At 55.2% G+C, this 27,136-nt stretch overlaps 3 protein-coding genes across 9 annotated transcripts in view; all 3 read left to right on the top strand.

Annotated features, from left to right (window-relative positions):
- The window catches only part of KIAA1671 (KIAA1671 ortholog), an 87,350-nt gene extending 77,337 nt beyond the window's left edge, over window positions 1-10,013 (top strand). For all 4 annotated transcript variants that reach the window (XM_032995006.2, XM_042805240.1, XM_042805239.1 and 1 more), the window contains 6 exons: window positions 2,121-2,376; window positions 4,431-4,605; window positions 5,999-6,126; window positions 6,497-6,636; window positions 6,807-6,889; window positions 7,444-10,013. In XM_032995006.2, coding sequence (XP_032850897.2) covers window positions 2,121-2,376; window positions 4,431-4,605; window positions 5,999-6,126; window positions 6,497-6,636; window positions 6,807-6,885 — 778 coding nt within the window. In that variant the 3' untranslated portion in view covers window positions 6,886-6,889; window positions 7,444-10,013. The remainder of the gene's footprint in view (window positions 1-2,120; window positions 2,377-4,430; window positions 4,606-5,998; window positions 6,127-6,496; window positions 6,637-6,806; window positions 6,890-7,443) is intronic.
- Window positions 10,014-11,906: 1,893 nt separating this feature from the next.
- CRYBB3 (crystallin beta B3) lies at window positions 11,907-17,374 on the top strand. 2 transcript variants are annotated; one of them, XM_042805696.1, is made up of 7 exons: window positions 11,907-12,400; window positions 12,525-12,594; window positions 14,436-14,515; window positions 15,891-16,009; window positions 16,159-16,291; window positions 16,420-16,562; window positions 17,072-17,374. In XM_042805696.1, exons 3-7 carry the CDS (start codon window positions 14,441-14,443, stop codon window positions 17,235-17,237), a joined length of 636 nt encoding a protein of 211 aa, XP_042661630.1. In that variant the 5' UTR covers window positions 11,907-12,400; window positions 12,525-12,594; window positions 14,436-14,440; the 3' UTR covers window positions 17,238-17,374. The 2 variants fall into 2 exon arrangements, with proteins under 2 accessions (XP_042661630.1, XP_042661629.1); XM_042805695.1 differs by having other exon boundaries at window positions 11,907-12,594.
- A 2,597-nt stretch (window positions 17,375-19,971) lies between these two features.
- CRYBB2 (crystallin beta B2) lies at window positions 19,972-23,747 on the top strand. Of its 3 annotated transcripts, none has more exons than XM_042805694.1 (6): window positions 19,972-20,087; window positions 20,940-21,015; window positions 21,666-21,784; window positions 22,601-22,733; window positions 23,169-23,311; window positions 23,435-23,747. In XM_042805694.1, the coding sequence occupies exons 2-6, from the start codon at window positions 20,959-20,961 to the stop codon at window positions 23,601-23,603; spliced, it is 621 nt and encodes a 206-aa protein (XP_042661628.1). In that variant the 5' UTR covers window positions 19,972-20,087; window positions 20,940-20,958; the 3' UTR covers window positions 23,604-23,747. The 3 variants fall into 3 exon arrangements, with proteins under 3 accessions (XP_042661628.1, XP_042661626.1, XP_042661627.1); XM_042805692.1 differs by having other exon boundaries at window positions 22,601-22,775; XM_042805693.1 differs by having other exon boundaries at window positions 20,905-21,015; window positions 22,601-22,775.
- Window positions 23,748-27,136: the final 3,389 nt, after the last annotated feature.

The raw sequence follows: 27,136 nt of genomic DNA, 5'->3' as shown, positions 1-27,136 counted from the left end.
GAGATTGCTATCTCTGTGGACTATACAAAATACTATTGCTTTTAAAATGCGCATATATTCATACATACATGTTCAGATTTTTTTTTTTGTTTTAGAACAGTTTTCCTAGATAATTGCTCAAGAAGAGGTGCTTAGTTACAAAAGACTCCTGCTAAGAAGAGAAAAAAAAAAATCCAAACTCCTTAAATACTTTAGGTATTGTTTTTTTTAAACTAGAAATTCTTAAAACTAGAAGCAAGACAGCCCTATTTTTACTGACAGTAGAGTCTTACTGTGTTTCCTACAGTCTCCTGCTGTTTAAAGGAATACTCCAACCTGTGTGACAAAGGGAGACACATAATTGTATCCAGCTCTCAGTCCTACAACTCATTTCTGTGAGCCCAGGCGAAGGGCAGGTTTCTAGGAACACCCGGGGAACATGGCAGTGCTGGGGTGCAGGTCCTGCTGCTCTTCGGCACGCCCCAGCATGCCTGAAAGAACAAAACCTCTGGCTGGGCAGCAGGCTCTGAATTATCTCCCGAAATAAGGGAGAAGCTCTCGAGGCCGTGGTTGGTTGAGAGAACCAGTTCTGCAGTTGCGTGGGCACCTCTCAGGTTAGTGTGGTGGAGGAGCACGGGGCGTCTGTCCCCACTGCCATCCCCAGTCCAGAGGGACTGGCCCAGGAGAGCTTTCTGTAGTGATTTCCAGCCCTCCTCTTGCCCCTTTCCAGTCTCCTTCTCTGCCAGTTCGCTCTTCGCACACTTTGAAGTCACCCACTCTGAAGCCCGCAGACCTGCTGCCTGGCAAGAGCGGAGCCACGAGCGCGTAGCAGTTCTGTGTGATTGAGTTGTTGCTTAAAAACTGCTGAGCTTCCCAAGAGGGGATCTGGCCCATCTAAACCAGCAATGTCCTCTCTCCTCTTTCACATCTTGGCTGTTGTGGTTCACTGGGTTACTGTTGCCTGTCGAACCAAAACTAGAGGCAGCAAGAGAAACAAAATCTAATAGAGCTCCAGTGGAGGAGCTGTTGATCTTGGGACAGCACCAACAGAGATGCCTCTTTCTGTCAGGACATGAGGGATGCAATTTAGTTTTAAATCCCATGTCTATTAGCATCTAAAAATTGCATCCCAAAATGTTTAAATCCTCTGCACTCCTGAAGATGCTTCAGTTTCCTTGGAGTCATGTGAAATGGAAATTACTGGTGGGTGTGCATGGGGCACCGGCTGTGGTGCAGGACCTGCTGCAGTGGCTGGGGCCAGTCCCGATACACCTGCATTTTTGTCAGGTCCAGGCATGTACACACAGCCTTCTTGTGATTTCAGAAAGTATTCATACAAGTTTTTTATCTACCATATATATAAAAATATAAATAGATATTATAGGTTATAATATATTAATAATATATGAATGTGAATTAAATTAAATATAATATAAATGCACTTTTTATTTTTGTGTATATATATATATATCAAAAAGCACCCTCCTAGGGAAAGGACAGGGACATGAACAACAGAAGTGATTGTAAGGTGTCCTCTTGAAAGGGCTGCAAGTAGCTCGTAGTGTCCTGCAGGAATTCCCTGACAGTAAAGGTATTTATTGTTTTGTATTTATAAGCATTTATATGTATTGAGAATAGTTTTGGGTGAGCAAGGAGAAGAATCTTTTAACAGTTTCTCTTTGCCCGAGGCCTGCAAAAAGGTTATTATCCTTCAAAATGTTTTAAAATCTATACAGTGCCAACGTGTAAGGTCTGCCGTTGTTATATATCAAATGGGCAAATTTAAGCAGCTTTTAAGCAGCTTGCTGTTTCCCTCATCTCGCTTGCGTGTACATGTTTGAAGGGGCCTTTGTGCTGGGGAAGAGAAACCCCAAGCAGTAAAAGCACAGTACAATCAAATTATTAGAATTTATTGGCACACTTGCATTATTCAATACACTGTAAATCCGCGTGGGCAAAAAGCTGTGATAATGGAAGTGATTCACACCCGTGCTGCTGGTAAGCTGCTCCAAAGGTGCTGTTGTTACCTGTAGCCATAGCTTCAGTTCCATCTTTATCATCTGCTGAGTACGCGTGATCCAAACAACAGTGGCATGTATTTGGTTGCCCTGAAGACTCGTACATCTTATTTTAATTTACAGCTTTGTGCCTGAATCTCCTTCCTCGGAAAACGATGTCATTTCGACGAGAAAGCAACCTCCAAATAGCCACCCATCTTCCCTGTCCTCCCAAACGGAACCTGCCTCCCTGGTTGATCACCATGACTTCTCAAAAGACCAAAGGAGCACAAGTTTGGACCGTTCCAGCACTGACATGGACTCTACTGATGGGACTGATTTGCCTCCTCCGGGAGACACCTACCCCGATGACAAGACCGCTGATTTCTCTTTCATTGACGTAAGTTGCCAGGATAGGAAACAGAAGTTCTCCTTCCGTGTTAACTGTATTTTTATCAGCGTTAATCACAGCGAAGCAGCATCTTCTGGAAACTGCACTCAAGCTTCCTCTGCCTTTTCTTTACCACATTGAATTTTCCCAGCTGACTTCCTGCCTGAAAAGCTGGAGATCAAAGCTACAAAGATCCTCTAGTTCCTGTAATGTTTAGGATCTGAGAGATTCCAAAAAGCTATTGGCCTCAGATAATGTCTGCCAGTGGCTTAATAAAGTTGCTGTTTCTTTTTCTGCCTCTCAGTGAGCTGCATCAGAAGAGTTAAATGGCTCTATGAACATTGGAAGCATAATTAAATAACAGAAATGGCTAGTAACTGCTGTTCTATGAGCCGTGCAGATTTAAGGCTATAAAGACATTTACTAATACTTTTATTATTTACAATTGGTCTCTTTCTGTAGTAGCTTATAGTTGCATTTTAAAGATTTTTTTTTTTTTTTCATACTTGAGAATCTTGCAGCTAGTATAAGAACAGTAATTTCTGGCTACACAGTTAGATGAGGTTTAGTGTTAGTTTGAAACTAGCCCAACTGTAGTTTTTCAGTACAGCATCTAGAAAGTATTGCTTTTTTTTTAGTAAGCATTGGTGCACCTTTTCTTAATTCTGTAATCCCTAATGGCAGACATACGGGTAAGTGCAAGATTCCCAACTGAAATGGATAGTGCATCTGCTAGGAGGGTCTCAGATACGCTGCCTTGCCTGTCCAAGTGCCACAGCACCTTCTGAATTGAGAAGTAGACTGCTCTGCAACACGTAGGAAGGAAGGAAGCAGGTTTGTGCTGGAGGCAGTTTGGTGTGCTGCAGCGGAATTGGCTGTTAAAATCCCAGCTGCTTCCTGCCTGGGCTGTTCCAAAGCGCCTCCAGCCAGCTCCCTTCTCCACTGGGGCTGACGTCCGTGGGGAACGGCAGAAACCCGCGTTTTGCCAAAGCAGGTGGCAGCTCTCGCCTTCCAGCCCACTCCAGCTCTGAAGCAGTAGGCCACGCTTGGCGGTGCGTTGCTTTGAGATCCCAAACCGCGTGTGCCTTGGCCTCGGCATCAGTCGGGAATCCTTCGGCAGGATGTCCCGAGCGCGCTCCTCGCTCCGTGAAGGGAGCGTTAGCGGCCCGGAACAGCGCGGGCGTTTCGTCTGTCAGCGGTTCGGCAGGTAGTGGAGGTGGTCCCGTGCTGTGCTGTTCCCTGCACAGCTGAAGGTGTCTCTGTAAAGCTTTATTAGCTTCAGGCACAGCTGGCAATATGCTGTTTTCAGGAGTGGTTTATTCCTAACTGAAATCTCTTGAAAAGAAACAAGAGCGCATCTTCCGAAGAGGAGGAGGAGGCTCAGTGATGTTTGCTGATTGCAGGCAAGTCTCTAACACCAAATTGCTTTAAATAACCACATAAATTACAGCCCCTTCTTTTGCTCTGTAAATGTTATTGCCTTACTGTCATGCACAGAGGCGGATGTGTTTGAAGTGGCCGATCGCAGAAATGTTCTGAATGCCGTGACACTGAACTTGCAGTCTCCTTGTTGCTGGTGAGGGGCTTGAAATTTCTGTGGATGGCAGCCCGTCAGAACGATGAAACTGCAGCATTCAACTACAAGAGAATTTTGTGTAGTTGCTCTTTCTAGATCCCAGTCTTCTTATTAGCCTTCAGCTGTTACCAGCTAGCAAGGCCTGTACTCTTGAAACACTCTCTGAACCACTATCCTATTCATTGTAATTATTTTTTTATTAATTTAGTGAATAATGAAAATAAATCATGCAGATGAGACATCCACAGCTAAGAGATCAAAGAACCGGTATTGTACCCAGTTAGCCACAATGTAGCATATCCTCATCATAAATTCTCTTTAATATAGTTTTAAGTAACTACAAGAATAATAATCAGGCAAATATATATATATATAGTTTAGTTAAACTGAATGGATTAATGCGTTAAAGTAGGTTGGGAGATCATTATGGAGGAGATTACTTAATTTTCAGGCCGCTTGAAAGTAAAGGCTTTGTTTCTTTTCACAGCAAACCACTATTCTGGACTCCAGTGCGCTGAAAACTCGTGTACAGCTCAGCAAAAAGAGGCGCCGTCGGGCTCCTATTTCCCACTCTCTTAGAAGAAGCAGAGGGCTGGAGTTTGAAAACAGATTTTCTTTGACGGAGGAACCAGATAACACCTGGATGTTTAAAGATTCCACAGGTATCCCTCAACTGTCTGAAATAATTAGCTGTAATCAACTTGGTTGTAAGGGCAGGAATTTCTAAATGGTCTGACAGACCCAAAGCTGCTCCGGAGTTGAGCAGCAGTTTCCTTTTCCCACCTCTGGGTCACCCTCTAAATCAGACCTTTCGCTCCGTTCCTTGGAGCCCGTGGAGTGAGGGGAGCTGCAGTGGCCAGACCTACAGAGGACCAGGGCGAAGGAGAGCTTCGATGCGATTTCCTTTAGGTTCTGGCTGCTGATTTAAGAGAATTTTGTTCACTGAGAAAACACTGAATTTAGAAACTGCTACGGTTGGATGCATTCTCTAGCACATTCCTTATATCTAAGCCTGTGTGTTATTGATAAGAGCAACTGCAATTGTTCATGTTCTATGAGTGCTCATAAATAATCTTTTTTTTAGCATCTGGAAGTACTACAGGACCCAAGAGGCCTAGTTAAGGATAAATCAATTCCCTCAAATCCATTCTACTAAAAATGTACCCCGCCTGGCCTGTTCCTTAGGATGCAATAAGGAAATGCATCGGGCATTGAAAATCCATGTTTATGGAAGTGAATGAAAGGCTTAATGCACGCGCTCATCAGAGATCCACGATTTGGCACCCGCAGCACTTTGGTGCTATGGTGCTACATGCTGCAGATACCTGTTTGATAGTCCCTGAGCAGAGGAATTCCAGGTCTTGCAGCCTGCTCTTTAGAGAGGCTGGTGATGTTTTTATAACTGAGGGGACCTATTAAAAAAGCCACTTTTGTGACCTGCCATTTCTGCTTTCCCTTAAAGCCTGTGAATGCAGGGAAGAACGTGTGATCAAACTGATCTCTTCTGAGCCTCCTTATCAGTGGAAAGACTATTATCTGTGTGGTGGTTGATTTGCTGCATGTCTAACAGACCTAAAATATTTTGATGATATATGCTGTATCAGAATCTGGAGTGCACTTATCACGGAAGGACCCAGCAAGGCAGCCGTACCACTGCGTCTTTCCCTGCAGTGGGCAGACTGCTGCTGCTGCTCAGACTGTATCAAAGCCCTGCTGTGAGCAGGGGGTGGACCACACAACTTTGGGATGTCTCTTCCAGCCTGAATTAATCTCATGTTCTGTGATCAACTGAGTCGTGTAGAAGCAGCAACACTCGTTAAATTAGGAGCACCTTCTGCTCCCTGATCTCTGTCAGCTGGAAGTCTTTCTGTTGCTGAGCACTTAGGTTGGTTGCTTTTATCTCTGTTGAAGCACTGAACTCAGTCCTGTGGTGTGTTAATATTACTCTTAATAAATCTTTGAATGAAGGGAGAGATCTAGAACAAAGTACAGATGAAAAGCCTGCTGGCTAATGTTTTTTTCCCCTTCTGCTTGTTTTTTTAAACAATTAATCAGAAGAGAAGACAACTATGCAACAGGAAGATTCCGATGAGGAAGACAAGACACAGCACGCTGCGAGATCGTCTTCTGTACAACCTCAGAGACTTCCCGTATTTCCAGGAATCGACCACTCTGTTCTCAAGGTGAGCGTGGGCAGACCGGATCGGATGAGAGTTAGACCAGTTCAGTAGCTGCAGATGCTTTCTAGGAATAGAGCTAGGGGATGTTGCTGAAGATGACAATGTTGCTTGGGGTGTGTGTGGTGGGGTGATGTGTATTAAAACCAGGCCGTTTTCTTTCTTATTTTTAACTGTTGGCTAGAAATACAAAGTGATTTGGCAAAAGTTAGCTTTGCAATAGCAACCATGCTTTCAAAACTGCATAGGTTCATAAGGAATCCCTTCACTGGTTTTGCAGGGGGGGTTTGTTTATATAAATCTGAGTGATTTGTTGGGCATTCCAAAAAAAAGTCTGAATGTTGGCTTAGAAAGGAACCCTTTTCTTTATATTTAGGCCCAACTGCGGAAAAGACAAGAGTCTGAGAGTCCTGGTGAAGTAAGTTCTGCTCAGCTGTTCAAATCTCCTAAATCGCAACTGCCGCTTGGAACTCCTGGTAGCAGACTGCTGCCCTCCAGTGTAGAGAAGGAGGACAGGTGAGAGGCTCCCACCAGTGTCAGAAAGATGCTAATACTCATTTTGATGGAAGAAAATAATAATGCAAGTAGGCTTCCCACAGCTGTAGGGAAAATTGTATATTTTTTTTCTTTCTGTAATGAGTTTTCATAATTAAAGAGTAAAAGAGTATTTTTTTTTTATATCTTAGGTCAGAAGAAAAGTCTCCTCAGTGGCTGAAGGAGCTGAAATCAAAGAAGAGACAGAGCCATTATGAGAATCAGGTTTGAAAAGGTACCTTCCGACAGAAAGAGTGGCTTTGCTGAGTGAAAGTGTGCAGTGATAGAAACACACGTGGGAAATGTTTCCTTGCTGTGCCAGTATAACGACTCTGCGAGCGCAGGCGTTGAAGCAGACTGACTTACCATGAAGTGTGCACCCAGGCATGTGAAATAATTCCGTGCTGAGGCAGAGCAGTGTTCGCAGAAGTGACGTTGTCATCCACAGGTGATAAGAGTTTTGCTGCTGCTCTGCAGATCACTTCGGTGTAACGACAGCGGGTCTGTTTGTGCTGCGATTTCATGGAGTTCCCCTTGAGCAAGGATGAGTCTGTCATTGAGTCAGTGAGGCTTGCACACCTTTTGAAACCCTTGGTGGATGTGGTTTCAGCAGTATTCTGGGCAGCTCTTGAGCGTTTAGCGCATTAAATAGATGAGGCCAAGGTGATACCACAACAGTAATGTGTGTTTGGGGGGGGGGCTGTCCTGCTGCAGACACCGAGAGGGGTCTGGCTGCTTGCTTGACCATGTCACACCATTACTTCAGTGGCTTCTGTTTTTTCTTTGCAGATAGTGATTCTAACTAGAAGAAGATAAAGAAGTTTAACAGAAGCCTTAACTCATCTGAACCTAAAATTCACATGTCATGTTGCTGCTGTTTGCTTCCTGCCTCAACTGCTATGTGCATGGTGCCTTCCTGTTTTGTGGAGAAAGCTGCTTAATATTCATAGTCAAATACAAAGCTGTATCTTTTCAGATATGGGAGGATAGTCACTTTAGACCTGCCTGGAAGAGGAACTGGTGGTTCACAGTTAGCACTTCCGAAAGCCGTGAAAGATTGTCACGTTTGATCTAGGAGTGCTGTGCACCAGGAAAGTCCCTTCACTGTTGAACAAAGACTGCATTTCTACATAGGTGTTCGGCGACTCAGGAGTGTGACTTCTGGTAGACACGACAGGTGTAAGGCTGGGCTTTGTGTTTGTTTATGAAAATAACAATTTTAATCAAATTTATCTTTTTTTTTTTTTTGTGAAAAAATCGTAAGCTCCTATTTAGAATGAAGTTTGTGGAAGTTGAGAGTGAAAGAACAAATTATGTTTACTGCCATATTGAAAAAGGAAACTTGATTATTTTTTGTAAAATGTATTTTTGATTGGCTTATATTTACATGTGATCTGCTGACCTAGCAGATGAATATAATTTTTAGATGAACAAAATGTTAACTTTTGTCACTCTTGAAATGGTATATTCTGTGTTTTGTCAGCATGTGGAATAATTGCTTCATTGGAATGTCTTTCCTAAAAAGGATCAAGCAATAATGTCAACCAGTTCTCTTGAGAAAAAAAAAAAAAAGAAAATGTAAATACTGTTTTTATAACAAAAAAGGAAGGGAAGAGGGCAGATGTTACACTCATATCAGGGTTCCAGTTAATTGTTGAATGTCACTTTAATAGCAGTTTGGATAGTCCCACTTCATATTTTTATTTGTTAATCTGTAAATACCAGGTTTAAGTTTTTATTTTTATGCTGATTTTGTGGGATAACCTAAATGTGATCTTCAGTTTCTCAGATGACTTACTTTTCTTTTGGTAAAATTGATGTTCTAATAGCGGTAAAGATATCTCATGCATAACACGGGTGTGATGAATACCACTGATATCTCAAACATGTTAATATCTTGGAATACAGATTCTGAAATAGCAACCAAGATGTCCATTTAAGACATACTTTATTCTTTCCCCAAATAAGTGCTCTTTTCTGTAAACCTTTAAAAATGTAGCCCAGCGAGGGGGGTTCTCCTGTTGGGTCAGTGTTCCTCACGACTCAACCCTGAAAGCAGCAGCGTGGAAAAGCAAAGCGCGAAGCCAGAGCAGAGGCTGCTCCTCGCCTTGCGCATCCCCCGTCCTGCTGATGGGCTTTTCTAGATATTAAAGATAAAGCACCAGCACTTGAACTCATTTTCCTTTTTTTTTTTTTTTTTTTTTTCCAAATTTTTTTTTTTGTTGTTTAATGATCAGCGTTTCGGAAAGCTTGATTTACGTGGGGTTACCACAATGGTGCATCTGCTAGCCAGAGTGGCATGCCTGGTCTGCTGTCTATCAAGCTTGTAGCTGCCAAAACCATGTGCCAATTCTTCTCATGGAGGAGTCGCAGATGAGGTGATTTTTAGTCCCAGTCTGCTCGTAGGAAATAACAGCAGTATGTCAGGAGACAAGTCCCATATGCGCATCTCTCTCTCCCAGATTTAGTTCCGATAGCAGCTCCCTGTCCTTAATGGAGATGCAACGCATACGTTTCTCTTGTGTGAAAAAATCTTTACTTGCTGCTTTGCCCTATTTCACATCAGAGCTGTTGCCACCGTTACAGTTTTACAGCCCCTTCTGCTCCCAATTAAGAAACGATCACCCAAGATTTCTGCCAAGCGTTTCACTCCCTGTGGCTTTTAACCCTGGGCGAAGGGCGACGGGCTTCCACTTGAACGCGGTCGACCAGACTGTTGGAAGAGCTCCTCTTGGCTAATTTTAAGACGTTGCACATGTTTTCTTCTTCCCTTTTCTTTAGATGATGGTGGAAAAGGCAACTTGGAGATAAGCCTTGCATATGTGTCTTTTGGGATTTTTTTTTTTATTTTTTTTTTTTTATGGCAGCACTCGAGGGTACCGCCAGCCGCGTACCCCGTGCGACACACACCTCGGCCAGCCCTGAGCAGCAGCGTGTGCAGGCGTGGGAGGCGGCGATTGCTTTCCTTACCGTTACTCAGATGAAGTGGGGCTTACTTTAAACTGTACCTAGAAATCAGGTAAATTCCCCCTGCTTACGAGAATATTTACACAGGCTTGATTTTCGAATTCAGCAGGCTGACAGTGTTGCGTTACCAATAGTTGGAGGATTTACTGGTTTTTGGTCTAATAAAGGAAGGCCAGAAATTCTGTAACTGCAGTGTTTGCTCTGTGTTTGAGGAAACTGAGGGGATTAATGCTAGGTTTCCACAAAGCCCTTTGAATGTGTATGCATTTCCACATCTGCTTGGACAATGCACTGAAACTTACTGTATTTAGTAGTTTAACCTACTACTGAGAAATGTTTAATGCTTAAATGTCTAATTAAAAACCATCTTTAGAATGTCGTCGAATGGGAAAGTGTTTTTTTCTGCTCTATCATTTCTTTATAGTGTACATGAATTAAATATCTACTTCCTTCTCTTCAGGTTATCTCTATGTAATAAAAGATCTATAAATATGTTACTATTTCTTAAATGAGAGACCATACTGTAATACACTTTATATAATTCTATTTTCATTCCAAATAATGCTTGTGGAATTTCTTACACTTTTGTTGCCACGTACTTTTTTTTTTTTTTGGCTGGTAATACAGGAGGGGAGTGAGCTCTTGGCTTCAGCACTTTCCTCAGGTATGCTTTTTCATTAATTCTGGAACCTGGCTTAGAGCAGGTTTCAGCTCTTGTCCTAACAGTGTCTGAGCAATAACGAACGTGATGGAGATCCTGGGGAGTGCAGCATCCTCATCCCTCCCGTTCCAGCTGCTCAGCTTTTTTTGCTTGCTTAAAAAGCTGCATCAGTGGAGTAGTGGTTTTTTAAAAGTGGAAGTACATGGTCTGTGGGATTTGGAAATACTTCTTTTCTGATTGCATTTTTCTCTCATTATTACCAGGAATCCTCTCTCCATTTTAGTTTGTCAACTGGGGATTTACTCTGCCGTTCTGTTTCTTTTTACTGGAATCCCAAGTTGTGGATTCATACCTTTTTTTTTTTTTTTTTTTTTTTTCCCCCCCTTTTTGCAAATTCACCTCTTTAAGGTCTGTGTAGCTATAATTTGAGTCCTTAGCCGTTCAGACTCTCGCTGCTTTGCTTTTACTTCCTGCAGAGAAAGAAGCACCGTTTCTGTTCTTCAGCCTTTGAAGTCTGAAACCTTCTTATAAAGTGGCCCTGAAGGAATTAAACCCCCCCACCTTTTCGTTTGCACAAAAGTTTGCTTCACCCTGCTGTTTACAAACAATCATTGGCAAGCTGTTAAACGCGCTGTGTGTCGGATTGACGGATGCAGGCTGCTAATCGGCCAGTTCATCGGGCGCAGCAGCGTCTGTTCATTTATAACCTTTAATACGTGTGCAAACACCCTCAAATACGCCTCCTGTCTTAGGCCTTAAACCGAGGGTGTGGTTTGATGTCCAGGTGCTCAGTGAGGAGCTGATACACCGAGACAGCTCGGTGGGGATCGGGGCAGTTCTAAGACAAATGCCGTACAGGTAGTTTAAATAAAAAGCTTTAAAAGCTGCAGAGGCAGACCTGGGGGTGAGCTTTGGGGAGAAGCGGGGTGGGTGTGTGGGGGGGAGGTCTGTCGAGCGGGGCGCTTTGGGAGCCGGGGCAGCGCGGAGTTCCGGGCGTGCCGCGCCGGCGGGGGTTTGCTGAGCGCAGGTTCCCGACCTCGAACGGTAAAACCGGGGACGGCTCGTCCTGCCGGGAGCTGGGGGGGGGGGGTGTGTTTGGGGAGGGGCACCCGGGGCGAGAAGCTGAAGGACACTCGTGCAAGCCCCCGGGTGGGGATGCAGCGCAGTGGCCCCGGTGGGGGGGGGGGGGGCGCGCTCTCCGGCGTGAAGCAAAAGCAAATGTTCATTTTTGCATCGACTTGAGCTCTGCGCTCGTGAGAGCTGTCAGCTGGTGTTTTTCCTAGGTCCTGGTGTGAATTAAAAAACAACAACCAAAAAAAAACCCCAAAGGTGGGCTTTGGGGGAGGAGAGGGCTTTTGGGGTAGAAACCAGCCTCGGTGGATTTGGGGGTTCGGGGTTCCGAGGCCTCTCAGCCGGAGCTGCAGCACCCAGGTCCTGCGGGTGCTGGTGCGGGTGGAGGGCGAGTGGTGGGGATCTGGGCTTAGGGGGGAGCTGCTCAGGGCAAGCGCTGGCCCCCGGCACGCACAGCCAGCCGCCGAGCCCAGAGTGTTCTTGCAAAACCAGCTCAGATGGGTAACTTCTGATTCTGCTGGTGGGGTTGGAGACAGAGGAGAGACGAGGCCTAATGGCTTACGGATTTTTCTCTTTCCATATTAAACCCCAAGCTTGTTTTTAAAGGCGCTATTGTATAAATTAAAATTTTATATCGTTCCACGCAGCCTTATAGAGTATGTAAATACAGGCCAGAATAAATGTGTTGTGCTACAGAATATATTTTGTACTAAATAATCTCCTAAGTAATAAAGATACTCTTGCTGTTGTGTATTAGACTGTACAACTATGATTCAAGTTTAGCTTTACCACATTTTTTTTTTTAAACATCTATTTTTTAACAATATACTATAAGCATTTCTCAAAGGGATTTAAGAGACTGACAGCGAAAGGAAATTGAGTTCTGTTCGAAAGACAAATCGGTGAGATCTAGTGCCCCTTCTGTCATGTTTTTGCAATTGCCATATCGGTGTGGAAGCTCTGTGAGTTTGGGAAAGAGGAAGATTCATGGGCACCGCAGCCCCTGAGGAGCAAAGTGTCACGGGGAGCCTGGCAAGGAGTGGACTGGTAAGAAAAATTCTGCATTTCTAATGCGTTGAAAACAGATGCTATCGTGTTTGGTAAAAAGAAACAACCCGTTCCATGGTCTCCTTTGAGTCCTCCTGTACAGAAGCCGTTTCCTATTTTACAGACAAGCAGCTTCATATTCAAAGAGAAGATGACAATGTGACAAGGAACTGCAATAAAAGTGGTCTTTGCAGGTACAAAACGCTGTTTGGGTGGTGCCCCTGCGCCCGGGCTCCCTTAGGGATGCCGGATTTTGGGGGTCACTTCTCTTGTCCTGCGGCACCGGGCAGTGGTGAGGGGGGGGGACGAGGAGCCTGGCCGGGAGCGGCTCAGACGCGCGGAGCGCTGCGGTGGAGAGCTCCGTCTGGGTGCCGGGGCAGCTTCCCGGCCCCCTCCAACCAGCCCAACTTCACCTTTGCCCAGCCTGTCCTGGCGGAGTGGCTTTTCGGCAGTTTTGGTAAACGTGCTGTGTGTAGCTCTTAGTTTTGAGGCGAGATGCGCGAGGAGCAGGTCAAAGCCCCCTAAGAGCAGTGGTTGTGCGGTTGAAGGCAGCTTGGTGCTCCCTGCGGAAGAATTGGGCCCCATCGATGCTCTTGGTTTGGAATCTGGTGCAGAGGGGCTGCCCGACCCCCTCCCCCCCCGTTAGCTCGTGCTTTGCCTGGAAAGAAGGATCAGCCCGTGGCCGGGGCGCTGGGCTCCCCAAAGCCCCTGCGTGCAGGTGGGTGCTCCCAGGAAACACGCAGCGTGGGACGCGGAGAGGGGTGAGGAGGAGGAAAAGGGGCTCAGTGGAGGGAACCTTCCCGGGGAGGGTCCCAACGGAGGCGAGAACCTGAACCTGCCAGCCCCGCCGAGCTCCCCAGAGCCAACACCAACTCCGCATCTCGTCTCGCGTTCGAGCCCAAACAAGCTGTAAATATTTTGCACTGTTTTTTTTGCTTTGCGCTGGGCTCAGTTTCCAGGCTAAACCCTGCCCTTAGCTGCTGACGGGAGAGTTTTCCAGAGAACCTGGCAAGAAGCGACGTGAACGTGCTGATGCGAATTTCGACGTTAATCTTCTGTAAATCGAGTGGCACATTTTTAAGGGACAGCCGGGAGAAATCTGAATAACGTTTCCATAGCGCGCTGCGAGCCCGCGCTATTGAGATGAAATCTCATGGATGGAATTCAGTGGACGCAGCTGCTGTATCAGCGTCCAAATAATGTGCTGTTCTGTTCAGAAGCAACCCATAAATAGCAGGGCCACCCGCGCCGGCCGGCAGAGCGGAACCACGCCGGGAGAGGTAGCGGCAGCACTGCTTGGACTGGAAGGGGCTTTAAAAAAGAATTAGCGTGTCTGAGTCGAGGTCTCGCTAGCGCGAATGTTTTGCTAACGCTTGGCGAGAAGTGACGCTGCAAGGGTTTTGATGAAGGACGCCGGTCAAACTCGGTTTCTTTTATTCATCTCGTATTAACCTCTCGCCACCCCCTCGCGTTAGCGGGGTGAGAGCAGGCGTGCGTTTCCGAGCTGAGTGGGAACTTGGTGAGATGTTCCTGGGGAGCAAGGAGGGGGCTCTCGCTGCGGGGGGGTCCGATGCCCCCCGGGCTGCGGCAGCAAGGGAAGAACCGTCAGGTTGAAGTTAGCAGGGAAAGACGGCAGCAGCCGAAACCCGGTTGTTGGGTTTGGAGATGAAGGACGGGTTGATGGACATGGGTTTAACGAGCACCTGGGCGAGCTGTCCAGGGGCGGGGGGGGGGGGAGGCCGTGTCACTGTGTCACTGGGAAGTGGCTTGGGTTGGTGACGGGCTCTGCGGCCCCGTGGCAAGGAGGCAGGGCCCGCGTGCAGGAGGGAGAGGAGGATGGATAACGGAGCGTTCCTGCCAGCCTGGACACCCCTGGGGATTTACAGCCGCTGCGTTCAGGGGGAGCCGTCTTAACTACCACTGCCCGTTCCCACGCCAGCTTCTTTCCTATTTTATTAAGCACTTTATAATTATAAAGGCTGATACCTGCTTAAAAGCAATGCTGTGTTAACCTCCTCCAATTTGGGTTTTCCAGGCACAATGACCGAGCAACAAAGTCCCCCCGAGCAGATGGCGACTGGGGAGGGTGCTGGCGAGCGTGGTGGCAATTACAAGGTATACTGGGGGCAACTGGTTACGGATGGACTTTGCAGGTCGCCGGGCGTTGCAGCGTGCGTGCACCAGGCTGGTCCCAGCGTCCAGGCTGGGGAAGCGAGCAGCCTCCGGCTCCCCTCATGCAGCAGCACGTCGGTGGCACCGCTCTGAGAAATCTGCTCCTCGCCCGGCGAGCCGAGCTGCGCGCCGGGGAGGGAGGCTTCAGCCGCCGGATTTGCCGCTGCCTGGCAGGAGGAGACGCTGCTCGCTGCGTTTGTGGCTGCCAAGTGCTTTTGCCTGCCGGTCCGGTGTGCAGCTGCGCAGCGTTTCAATCCAGGAGATAAACTACCCCGTCACGGCGGGGATCGGCTGTAGGGTTGAGCAGTAAAACTCCTTATGTGGTTTTTTGGTGTTTTTTTTTTTTTTTTTTTAGGTGGTAATTCTTACGCTTGTAGGTCGGTTAGAGGTAAATCAGCTGTGGGTGTTGCAATGGCTGCAGCCCTTCCTGCAGCACGGGAAGCCGGGCAAAGCCGCTCCTGGCCGGGGAAGGCTGGAGGTGGGAGCAGATCCTGCAAATGGGGTGGAGAGGTGCTGGGAGCTTGGAGTGCTTATTGCTTTGGGGGTGGCAAGAAATTCCTGAGGACCACGGGTGTCCCCTCTGTCCCTTGATACGCCCCCATCTTGCGGTGTCTGCAGGAGGCTCTGCCGTTGTGCTGGGCTCGGGGGGTTCGGCTGGGACCCCTTTGGGGCAGGGGCCGGGGGGTGCCTGGCCGCAGGCGTGCTCAGCCTGGCTGCTGTGCCCACCCTCCTGGTCCCAAAAACGTGCTAGGCCCCCCTTCCCCGCTGTGCTCTGGCCGCTCGTCCTGCAGCTCAGCCCCAAAGCTCTGCCGAGAGCAGGAGGGCCCGGGGAGGTCTTGTGGTCTCTGCATCCAGCAGGGTTTAGAGGAAAATACTAAATAATGAGCTTGTGCCAGGCTGGGAGAGGGGAATGGATGGGTCTGGAGGAGCAGTGATTAGGAAATGATGGGCTGGGGGCAGGAGACCGCAGTCCACGGTCCCAGAGGTCTCTTAGCGCCAACCCTCTGTGTTTTCAATGCTGTGTTTGAGCTGGTCAGCTCGTTTTCAGCCTGTCACGGATGAAATATCAGCCTGTGTTTTACCAAGCAAACCTCTCTGGCCAATACCCGGCTGCGGAGCGCGGCCCGGGAGCCGTCTGCCGGGGCAGAGGCACGTGGCAGGATCCAGCTCAGCCGTGGGGGATGGCGGGGATGCTGCTGGGGCACTTCCCTCTGCTGCTGCTGGCGTTTGCCGAGGGGGGTCCTGTGCTGGGGCAGGGGGCTTCCCCCTCCCCCCGAGCGGCCACAGCAGCGGCTGACGGCGTCTCTCCCCACTTTAGATCACCATCTACGAGCTGGAGAATTTCCAGGGGAAGAAGTGCGAGCTGACAGAGGAGCTCCCCAACATCACCGAGAAGGAGCTGGAGAAGGTGGGCTCCATCCAGGTGGAGTCTGGCCCGTAAGTCCGGGGGGTGGAGGATGGACAAGCCCTGGGGTGGGGTGGGGGGAGCGGGGAGAGCATCCCCTGCATCCCGCTGGTGGGGAGCAGTCCCTGGGGGGTGCTCCTCCCCCCGGCCATGCCATCCCCGACCCCCCCCGGTCCCGCAGGTGGTTGGGCTTCGAGCGGCAAGCCTTCGCCGGGGAGCAGTTTGTGCTGGAGAAAGGGGACTACCCGCGCTGGGACTCCTGGTCCAACAGCCACAACAGCGACAGCCTGATGTCCATCCGCCCCCTCCAGATCGTGAGTAGCGGCTGCCTTGGGGTGTCTGTGCCCCTGGGGACAAGCAGCTCGGCCGCAGCCATGGGAGTGTCGGGGCTGGGGGGTGCGCAGGGCAGGGCGGGGACCCCCTCACCCCTGCGTTCCCCCAGGACAGCCCCGACCACAAGATCCACCTCTTTGAGAACGCGGGCTACACCGGGAGGAAGATGGAGATCGTGGACGACGACGTCCCCAGCCTCTGGGCCCATGGCTTCCAGGACCGCGTGGCCAGCGTCAGGGCCCTGAACGGAACGTAAGGACGGTGGCACCGGCGGGGGCAAGCGGGGACACCCCCCGTGGGGTCCTGTCCCGTGGCACCGTGGCTGGGGTGGTGGCAGGGATGCCTGGTGCAACCGCTGCGGCGGGGACGGGGCGGCCGTCCCCACGCTGCTGCTCGTGCCCGTCGTGTCCCTTGCTCCCTCCCCACGGCCTGCGGGGAGCGATGGGGAACCGGGGCTGTGTGACGGCTCCTCGCCCCGACCCAGGGCTCTCCCTGCCCCTGGGGTCTCGCCACGATGACGTTTCCCACCCGGACTCTGCAGCTGCAGCCTCGTGGCGGTGGCACTTGGTGGTGACAGCGCCGTGGTCCCCGAGCAGCGCTGCGGAGCGTCGGGCAGAGGCACCGGCACAGCCTCGGGGGTGACACGGGGGGATGCTGCCCTCCCACTCCTGGGGACACACACACGTACCCCCTGGGCGGGGGAGGGGGGCTGCAGCAGCACCCCCCGGGGCCCTGCTGAGTGCTGCCCCCGTTCCCTGCAGGTGGGTGGGCTACGAGTACCCGGGGTACCGGGGTCGCCAGCACGTCTTCGAGAAGGGCGAGTACCGCCACTGGAACGAGTGGGATGCCAACCAGCCCCTCATCCAGTCCGTGCGCCGCGTGCGGGACCAGCAGTGGCACCAGCGGGGCTGCTTCGAGAACAGCTGAGGGACCCCCCCAGCCCTGTGTGTGTCCCCCACCCGGGGCCAGGGGCCGGCTGACACGATGCCGCCGGCTGAGGCCGTGACCTTGGTGGTTTTTTTTTTTGTGCAAAAACCTCAATAAAGCTCTGAGCTGGAGGCTGATGGGGGGCCTGGCTGGTCCTGGGCTGGGGTTGTGCTCGTGGTGGGGTGTGGTGAGGGGAGCTGCGGTCCAGGGATGGGGTGGAGATGGGGCGAGGGGGGGCCATGGCAGTGCCCCCAGCATCTCCCGTGCAGAGGAAAAGCCGGGGAAGGGAGAGGACTTGCAATGTTACATAAAGGCTGCAGCTTTCCAAAAATAGCCCGCAGTGGGGCTGTGGCTGGGTACTGGTGTTGCTGGGGGGTGAGCCCTGCGTTGGGGACAGCCCAGCCCCCTGGGGCGGGGGGGGGAGTGTGTCTTGGGGCACTTGCCAAGGGTTTTTCCCGTGACTCTGCCCCTTCTCAAAGCATCTCCTGGGGCTGGGGGAGCTCTGCTTGCGGCTCCTTCCCCCCCTTGCCTCTGCTCCCCTGCGGGAGGGCATCCAGCCCAAAGGGCAGAGTGGTGGCTTGGGGGGTCCTGGGGGCCCCGGGCAGCCTCAGGGGTGTCTCCAGCAGCAAGGGGGGAGGTGGAGAGCAGTTGTTCCTGGGCGGTGCCAGGCCTTGTGCCCCCCAAAGAGGGAATCGTCCCCCAGGGTGAGGGCTGGGCCTGGCCCCAGCACCCTCCAGAGCCCCCAGCCCAGCCCTGAGGAAGCTTCCCCACCGCACCAGGGTTGTTGCTCCCTGGGGCTGATCTCTCTGCTGTGGAAGTGGGGGGGGGGGACCCCGAGGATGCTGGCAGGGAGCTGGGCATCCCAGTACGGAGCAACCTCATCCAGACAGGATGCAGAGCATCCCCCCTGCCCTGAGGGCACAGCGCCCGCGCTTGGGGACCCCCCCCCCCCGGGGCTGGTGCAGAGGTGAGAGACGGGCTCGAGGCTGCCTGGGCTCTTGGTGCCGCCCCCCTAAAGCTTTTCTATTTTGGATCCGGGTTTGCAGCTATTAAAGGAGATTGTGTGGTCCTGAGTGGCAAAATCTGCTTCCAGGAAGGTCCCTGGGTGGCTGCTGGTGGCATCGCCACTGCCCGAGGCCGAGATGAGCCGAAACGGGCCCGGCAGAGCCGAGGGGAAGGAATCACAGCCCGGCAGGAGCCGCGCTGAGCACCGTGCCTGTCGCTCACTGGGATGCACTGGCTGGCAGCCGCGGGGATGCCCCTGCCCTGCGCTGGGACCCAAGGCTGGTCCCCAGGGGTCCTGGGCTGGGGACCGCTACGAATTAGCCCCAAAAGACGGGGAGGGCAGTGGCTGGATCCCTCTGCGGTGCCGCAGCCGGAGGCACAGGGAATGGAGGAGGACGGCAGCAGGGCTGGGAGCGGTGTAGGTCACAAACCCAACCTGCTAAAACCTACCCGTGGCGTGGCAAGATTTTTTTTTTTTTTTTTGCAGAGGCACAGGGTGTCCTGAGGCCCCCGAGGCTGCTCCCCCACAACCGTGGGGACAGACCCCTCTGTGTGTCCCTGCCAGGGCAGGCTCTGGGAGCAACACCCCAGCGGGGGGGACCCTGCGTGGGGCCGTGCTGGGGCTGGGGGGAGCAGCCAGAGGTGCTGCTGGGGGTGCGGGGACCCCCCTGAAATGTTGCGTGCAGAAGAGAGCTGGCCTGGGCCACGTTAACACTGTGTGTCACTCCCTGGGGTGACAATGGGGATCCCGCTGCTCGGGGAGGGGGGGTGAGAGGGGGCTGTGGGTGCTGCACAGCACCCGGGGAGTCTGATAGCCATGTTGTTGTCCTCCCTCCCGCCCCGGGAACCTCACTTTGCTGCAACCAAAATGAGCCCCCAGCCCTGACATGTCTCCCCGGGGCAGCCGGCAGCAAGATGCCAGCGAAGGGGTTTTGCTGCTGCCTTTAACCCTCAGCTCATCCCCGGGCTGTGGGGACACGTCCCAGGTGCTGTCGCTGGCCTCGGCTGTGTCCCGGGGTGTCAGAGGGGTCTCAGTTCTGCTGTTCCTGCTGCCCCGTGGGGCCGGGATGCTCCTCGGGGACCCCAAAAGGGTGGGGGGATAGCGGAGAAGGAGCCCAACACCTGGTGCCCGGGTGCCCCCGCAGCCCAGGCTGAGGGTGCTGCCCCACGGCATCGTGTCAGCAGGGCCAGATCCTGCCCCTTGCCCGTCCCCGACGCCCCGGGTGGGCACGGGAAGGGGATCCCTGGGTGCCCCCCACCCCAGGCCCGGCAGCCTGGCAGGGTCCCTCCGCGGCAGCGCCGGCGTCGGCTCTGGCACCGGCCGTGGGCGCTCGATTGCCGGGGAGGCAGACGGGCAAAGCCAGACGCTCACCGGTTATTTGAAGGCTCGTTTTTATCGCGCATGGAAAGAGCCAACTTCAGCAGTTTTCGGCAGTTCCAGCGGTGGGGGCCGCTCGCCCGTTTGTTGGAGGGATAAAGTGTCTGGCTCCAAAACTCCTGAAGCAGGGCTGGCGGGGGCTTTGTTTGCAAGGGCCGGTCTGGGTCTTGGCATGCATTCGGCTGATGCATGCAAACTCCAAATCTCCTTGCCAACAAACTCAACAAAGCGGGCAACTCGAATGTGAAAGCTAATGAAATAACTCCCCAACTTGGTGTTTGGGGAGACAAAGGCTGCGGCTGATCAGCTGACCTTGGTTTTCATTAGGTTTTAATCCAGCATTCTCGCTTTGAATCATGCTTTAACTATTTTGTAAATAGTTTTGGCACCATTCTTCTGCAGCTCGGTATAAATTCCACCTCTCGGCCGTGGCCCTTCACTGGCTCAAGCGGGTACTGGTATAACTGGTAAGACTTTTCTATTTATTGCCCTCTTTTTTGTCGTTGCCTCCTCCCGACCCCTGGCGCCGGCGCTCCCTCCCGCAGTGCCGGGCAGAGGTGCGGAGGCGGCAGCGGGGTGCAGGCACGCAGGGGGGTGACCCACGGGGACAGTCCCGTCCCTGCAGCCCAAACCGGGTGGCCAGCTCAGGAGTATTGCCGCCCGGCTGCGGCTCGGGTTTGGTTTTAGTGGGAATGAGCCGTTTTCACCTGGTTTGGAGCCTGCTCAGACACGGGGTGGGGTCCCGCAGGGCTCGAGGATGAGGGTCCTTTGTAGGGGTGGCTGTGGCAGGTGCAGCCGGGAGGGCTCAGCACTGGCCACCCGGCACATGCACGGCCGGAGCTGGCTCTGGGTGCCCCGGTGCTCGTCCCTGTCAGGCACCCACACGGGACAGGGACTCCTCGGCTGCCACTTGCTGGGCAGGGACAGTGGGAAAAGCCTCGGTGCGTGGGGCTGGGCTCCCCTGGGAACGACTTGGGAACGCACCGGGCTCACAGGTCCCCTCGCTCCAGGCTGGAGACCCTTTGCAGGTCCCATCGTGGTTGATGCTGGGCTGTGACCGTCACCCGGGCTCCTCCACGAGCCTGGGGAGGTTTATCCTGCGAGCGAGTGGTGCTGAGCAGCCCAGAGCGGGGACTGGGCCTGGCAAACCCAGCCTGCGCCCACCCCGCCGCCAGCCCGAGCCCCGGCACCCCTTTCCGTGGGGCTCAGCAGCGGGGAGCACCCAGCACCCCAGCGTGGGGTATGGCCGTGGGGCTGCACCCACAGTCCCCGCTGCGTTCTCAGTGGCAGCTTTCAACCTCCTGAGTTTTCCACCCAAGGCAGTGGACAACCCAGCTTATGATGGCTTCCGAGCACCAAATGCCAGCCTCCAAGCAGCAGCAAGCCAGCTCCAAGGTCAGTGTGCGGCTTCTCCTCCGCTCTGCGGCAGGGCCGGGGCACCCTCCCCCTCCCCGAGCACCCACATCATCCCCCCCGGGATGCCGCAGGGCCCCGGCCGGGCTGGGAGCAGCTGAGCTGCGGCCGTGCTGGTGCTGAGCGTCGCCGGCTGCGGTGCTGAGCTGTCTGCAGAGGGATGGGGAAGCGGGGCGGGAGACGCACGGGGATTTTCCTGGCATCCGGATCAACTCCCAGTCTCCCACCACCTCTGCGGACGCAGCAGATCCGCTCCCCGCTGATCCGTGAAATCGGTGCTGAGCTGGCAGCGCTTGGCCCCCCCCGGGGGCTGCCCCGGTGCCCCCCCCCCCCCCGTGTGTGCTGGGTGCCCTGCTCACTGTGTCCCGCCGGAGCCCAGGCTGCTTGGGTGCCTGGTGTGAGCACAGACACCCTCCCCCCCGGGGCCGGCACCGGTGGGGACTCACTGACCAGCCCAGATGGATGGAAATGTTGGTTTATGCTCGCAGGCTGGTTAAAAACCACCACCGGGCAGGTTTTTTTGGAGGGCAGTGCGAGGTCTGGGTTGAGGGGGTGGCGGGGGGCGGCGTGTGCCCCCCATCACGGTGGCGGGGGGCGGCGTGCCCCGCTCTGAGGTCCCCGCTCTCTCCCAGATTGCCATCTTCGAGCAGGAGAACTTCCAGGGCCGCTGCCATGAGCTCAGCGGTGCCTGCCCCAACCTGAAAGAAGCCGGCGTGGACAAAGTGGGCTCCATCCTCGTGCACTCCGGACCGTACGTGCCCTGGGGGGGGAGGGGGGTAGGTCTGGGGGGCCGTGGGGGTGTGCAGGAGGGTGGCAGGGGCTGGGATGCCGAGGGGATCTCCCCGCTGCCAGCACCTGCACCGCACCCTGGATTTCATGCTGCCAACGCTGCCGTGCTGCTTCCCCACCTCGTCCCTGTGGGTGCCCAGCGCTGAGGCGGGTTGGGGGGCGGGAACCCCAATCCTGCTCGGTGGGAGGGGAGGGAGCTCAGATCACGCCGTTCCCCTCAATTTGCTTTTCTTCCCTTTGGGCGCGGGGACAGCACTCGTTCAGCGGTGCTGCCAGCAGCACCTTCGCTCCCCGTCCGCTTGCTGAGCCCTCGGAGAGGGGCTGGGGTTCCCCCCCAATGGGGAGCCCCTGAAAATCACTGGGGGAAGTGCTCGGGGAGGGGGGGGGATTTCCCTGCCCGCACCCGGCACCAACGGGGCGGCTGCGGAGCACCCTGGCAGGAGCACAGCCCCATCCGTGCGGGTGACCCCGTCCTCTGCGGGTCCCCGGGGACCAGGGGTGGGCGGCCGCCGCGCCGGAGCATCCCGCGGTGCCGTGGCCGAGCTTTGTGTGCTGGATGTAGGTGTTGCTCTGCAGGCAGGGCTGCCAGCTCCCACCCTGGCACCTCGCTGGGCACCGTGATGCTCATTGTTATTTATCGACCGAGCAGAGGGGCCTGTGCGTTGCCGGGGGGGGGTCATGGCTGGGGGCTCAGCGTGGGGGCATTTGCCGGGCAGAGCCAGGGTGCCGGTCCCTGCCCCGCTGCCCCATTTGCAGCCCATCCCCTGCTCTCTTCCAGCTGGGTGGGCTACGAGCAGGCAAGTTGCAAAGGGGAGCAGTTTGTGTTTGAGAAGGGGGAGTACCCCCGCTGGGACTCCTGGACCAACAGCCGGAGAAGCGACAGCATCACTTCCCTGAGACCCATCAAAGTGGTGAGAGCACCCAGACAGCCACTACCCACCCGCCAGACCAAGGTCTGCAGCCAGAAGTGTTCCCCAGCCTTCCCCCCCCGCCCTCCCCAGCCCCGCGGGCGGAGGGGCACCCCCTCCTGCGCACCCTCGCCCCAGCCCCTGGGGCCCGGGGAGCCGGTGGGGGGGTCGGAGGGGGGCGCGGGGACGGGGGCAGGTGACCCCAGAGCGGAGGATGCCCGCCGGTAAGTCCGGCAGCATCCCCGCAGGTGCCGGCTCTCTGAGCTGGGCAGAGGGATGCGGAGCCCCCCTGGCAGCGGTGGGAGCGGCAGCACGCGGGGCCGGCCCCCCGCCTCGGTTTCCCCAGAGCCCTGGGCTTTGCCCCTTCACCCCCCCCACCCTGCCCAGCTCTGGGTGCCGGCGGCTGCTGACGCCCCGTTTCTGCTCTCCTCGCTGCAGGACAGCCAGGAGCACAAGATTGTGCTGTATGAAAACCCCAGCTTCACCGGCAAGAAGATCGAGATCATAGACGACGATGTGCCCAGCTTCCACGCACACGGCTACCAGGAGAAGGTCTCATCCGTGCGGGTGCAGAGCGGCACGTGAGTACCGGGGCGCAGCGGGGTGGGGGGTGCCAGGACCCAGGCGATGCCAGAGCATCATGCGGCCGTGCCGTGGCTGCTGGGCTGGGCGATGGTGGGTGACCTCCGTGCTTGCCTTGGCAGGTGGGTGGGCTACCAGTACCCCGGCTACAGGGGCTACCAGTACCTGTTTGAAAAAGGGGACTACAAGGACAGCTCAGATTTCGGCGCTCAGCACCCCCAGATCCAGTCGGTCAGGCGCATCCGGGACATGCAGTGGCACCAGCGTGGTGCTTATCACCCCACCAACTAGACCCCCCCGGCCTGTGCCAGGGCGCGGGGAGCGGAGCAAGCTCTCCCCCGGCCGCCGCTGTCCCCCCCGCGGCCTCGCCGCCCGCCTCCCCCCGTGTGATGCCCGCCGCTGCCGAAGCAACTGAATAAAGCTTGGAGTTTCAAAGTCCCGGCTCTGACCCCTTCATTCCCGGGCAGGAGGGGGTGCAGAGGGGACCCCCCACAACAGTGGGGTGCCTGTCCTGACCCCATGCTCCCAGGCAGGGAGGGGGGGCCCATCGCTGCACCCCCAGATGCTCTCAGTTCACCCACCACTGACAGACCCCCGAATAGCCCGGGGGGAGAGGTGTGCTGGGGGGGTCACCGGTGGGGCGGGAGCTGCTCACCCCCTCCGCAGCCAGCACCCCTGGGGGGGTCCGGCCCGAGCTGGGGGGCTCAGCCCCATCCTGGGGTGCACAGCCAAGGGCTGTTGTATGTCCCGTTGTAGCCGGCACTGTCCCCAAGGCACTGCGGGGTCAGGGCTGGGGGGATCTGGACACCTCCAAGCCAAATAATCACTTTAATTATTAGGCATTGCAAGCTTTAATTAGCAATAATGCTTTAATTTAGCGTTCATAATGAGAAAGAACGCTTCAAATATTTGCAACTGGAGTCGAACAGAGGCAGCTGTGGGGCACAGCGGAGGAACCGCAGCCTCACCCCGCCTGGCCCTGGGGCTCAGTGCAGCACCGGGGGGGTGCTGGGGGGGCACTGGGGGGTGCTGGTGGAAGGTGCTGGGCCAGTCCCGTCCCTCCCCGCTGGCAGGATGCGGCCGCAGCAGCCGCTGTGTCACCACAGCTTTGGGGGCACAGGGCGGCTGCGGGTGTGCGGGGGGGCTGCAGCCCCAGGGGTGGCCTGCATGGGTTGGGGGGTTTTAGGGAGGAGAGGGGGGGCTGCAGGGTTTTGGTGTGAACACCGGCAAAATTGCGACTCACAGAGGGTGGGGGGATGCACAGCCCCCTCCTCTATCCGCTCCCACACGCAACCGCCCCGGCGGATGGCGTTTGGCCCCCGGAATCCTCCGCGTTTCAGAGCCTTTTCCGCTGTGCTCAGGATGACTGAGCCCGGCATAAATCACCGGTTTGGCAAGGCCCAGCTCCACGGGGCGATAATCTGAATTAATCATTTTGCCAAATGTTGCTGTGAAATGTCAGCTCCTCGGTGAGTCGTGCTTTGGCAGCGCGTCGCCTCGACCGAGACGCTTCCCTGTGAAAAAATCTGTGCGTTTCCCTCAACGGGGAAAATTCGGGAAGATCCCAGACCTGAAAATTTCTTGTGAAAAATGGGGGGTTTAATGGAAGTAGTGACACGTGCCCTGCTGTGTTGCTGCCGGGCGAGCTCTGCCTCAGCTGGGTATTTGGCTGTGACTTGTCAGTGGGAAACGGCATCTTCTGTGGGTGCGAACTGCTAAAATCAGCAACGAGGCGGAGAGCAGAGATGTGTGGTCCCTGCAGTGGGGGAGCAGGACAGACCCCTCGGGGACCACAGAGCCCGGCTGTGAGCAGCTGGGGGGTCCTGGGGGGAAAAGCACCGAAAGCAGAAGGGGAAAAGGTGAATGAGCCCAGAAGCGGCTCGTCTAGGACTTGTCGGGGGAATTTCCTCGTCTAGTGGCTGGGTGCACTTGGGTGGGCACCCTCAGGGCACCTCGATGCAGCTTTAGCTCTGCTGAGGTGGGTTTTTCCGCTCCCTGACCCCAGGCTGCTCCTCGGGGAATCAGAAGCTGCAGCTCTGCTCCGGCTGCCCGTGGCAAGGGCACGCGGTGATGCTCCGACCCTCCCCGGGGTCCTGCCCGGTGGCATCTGTGTCCCCCCTCCCACCGGCCCCAGATGGCATTCCTGGTCCCTGGCCCTGAGTTTTAGTGGTCTGAAACAGAGATTGGAAGAAAAGCAGAGGCCATGGCATGAGCGGGATGTGGTCCGCGGCCGGGCGCTTTGCAGGGGCGGGTGGGCTGCACCCCGCTTGCCGCCGGGCAACGGCAGCGCATCGGAGCGGGCGGTTCTCTACAGGGGCTCACGCAGGAGGAGACGTGTTTTCCTGACCGAGTTGTGCGGCAGCTGCTCCCGGTCTGACTCACAGTTGCTCACCAGTAACCCCAGCCCCAAATCCTGCCCTCGCCAAAGGAAGGCACATCCCATCCTGCGAACGGTGCTGATGGGTGTCACCCCCGGCCCAGCCCGTGTCCCCACACACAGCCGTCCTTGGCTGGGCTGGATGGGTGCTGGGACAAGGCACCCCGCTCCCCACGGCCCACGGAGGGACCCTGAGCTGTGGGGGCGGCAGCCAGATGGCTCCGTCACCCCCCGTGGCACCGGGCCCCGCGGCTGCCGGCTGGGACTGAGCAGGGATGTGCCAGCTCTCCTCTCCGGTGGGAACGGCGTTGTTCCCCGGTCAGCCTCCCAGCACGGCTGCTGTTCCCGGCTGCCCGGGGCTGGGGTAGCTCCGGAGAGAGCCACTTCCCCATCTGGCTGCATTTTTTAAGCAGACACAGATGACAAATGTGAAGCCATCTGCCTGGCAATGCAGGTCGCCCGGTCCACCCGCAGCACGGTCTGAGCCGGGAGAGGCAAAGAGCCGGGGCTGGTTGGGTGAGGGTGAGCAGAGACCCACTGCGCGGTGTCACCCAGCGTCACCAAGGCAGAGCCGGCTCTCGGGTCTCGTGTCACCCTGTGCCAAACGCTGGGGTGGGAGCTGGCAGGGCTGGGAGCTGGTGGCTTTCCCGGCAGTTCGGATCCAGCACCCAGGAGCGCGTGGGGCTGGAGAAGGCAACGTGGGGTCCTCGCTCCAGCTCCGTGTCCCCCGCTGGGATGCTCCCTCCTTCCAGCTCCCCTTTCCCCTTTCCTTTTGGAGAAACCATAGAAGCGGTAGGACCCAGGAGGGAGGGAGGAATCCGAGCCTAGGAGGCTGCTCAGCTGAGCAGACAGCCAAAGAGCAAAGCCATGAGTGGCACGTGAAGCTGGGCAAGCCGAGCCGAGGCGTGAGGGCTGGGCTTGAGGGCGGAGGCAAATAATCCGGGCGAGCGGCACCCTTGGCTTTGGGGGGTTCGCCCCCATTGGAAACGTCACCACCGAGCCGACCATTCCGGGAGATGTGGTCACCCCGAAGGCGCAGCTCCTCGGCACGGCTGAGCAGACGGCTCGGTGAGAAATGTGCTGGGATTATTATTTTATTTTATTTTTTTTTAAATTTTGCTCAAAAAGCACAAGATCGCCTCCATCCCACGCAAGCTGCGGAGGTGCCATCTGGCACGCTGCTACCCTGCCCCCCCCCCCCCCGCACAGCCACCCACCGCAGCGGCTCGGTGCCCCCGGTCACCCCAAAGCTCTTGGAGCTTCTCCCTCGCCGCTGCCCACCCGGCCTCGCTGCCGGGGGGGCTGCGGGGGGAACAGCGGGCGCTGTCAGCGCCGGGCGCTGGTGATATTTCAGCGGTCCCACGGCTCTGCCGGCGGGTGGGTGGTTTTGCTGTCATGCCAATAGACGGGAGAGCTAAAGCTGTTCTCCAGACTGGCAAACTAGTTT

Source organism: Tyto alba, unplaced genomic scaffold (assembly GCF_018691265.1).
Source record: "Tyto alba isolate M040663 unplaced genomic scaffold, T.alba_DEE_v4.0 Super-Scaffold_44, whole genome shotgun sequence".
In the NCBI taxonomy this organism is placed as follows: domain Eukaryota; kingdom Metazoa; phylum Chordata; class Aves; order Strigiformes; family Tytonidae; genus Tyto; species Tyto alba.
Note: the sequence above shows the minus strand (reverse complement) of the source record. Positions and strands in the feature narration are given on the sequence as shown.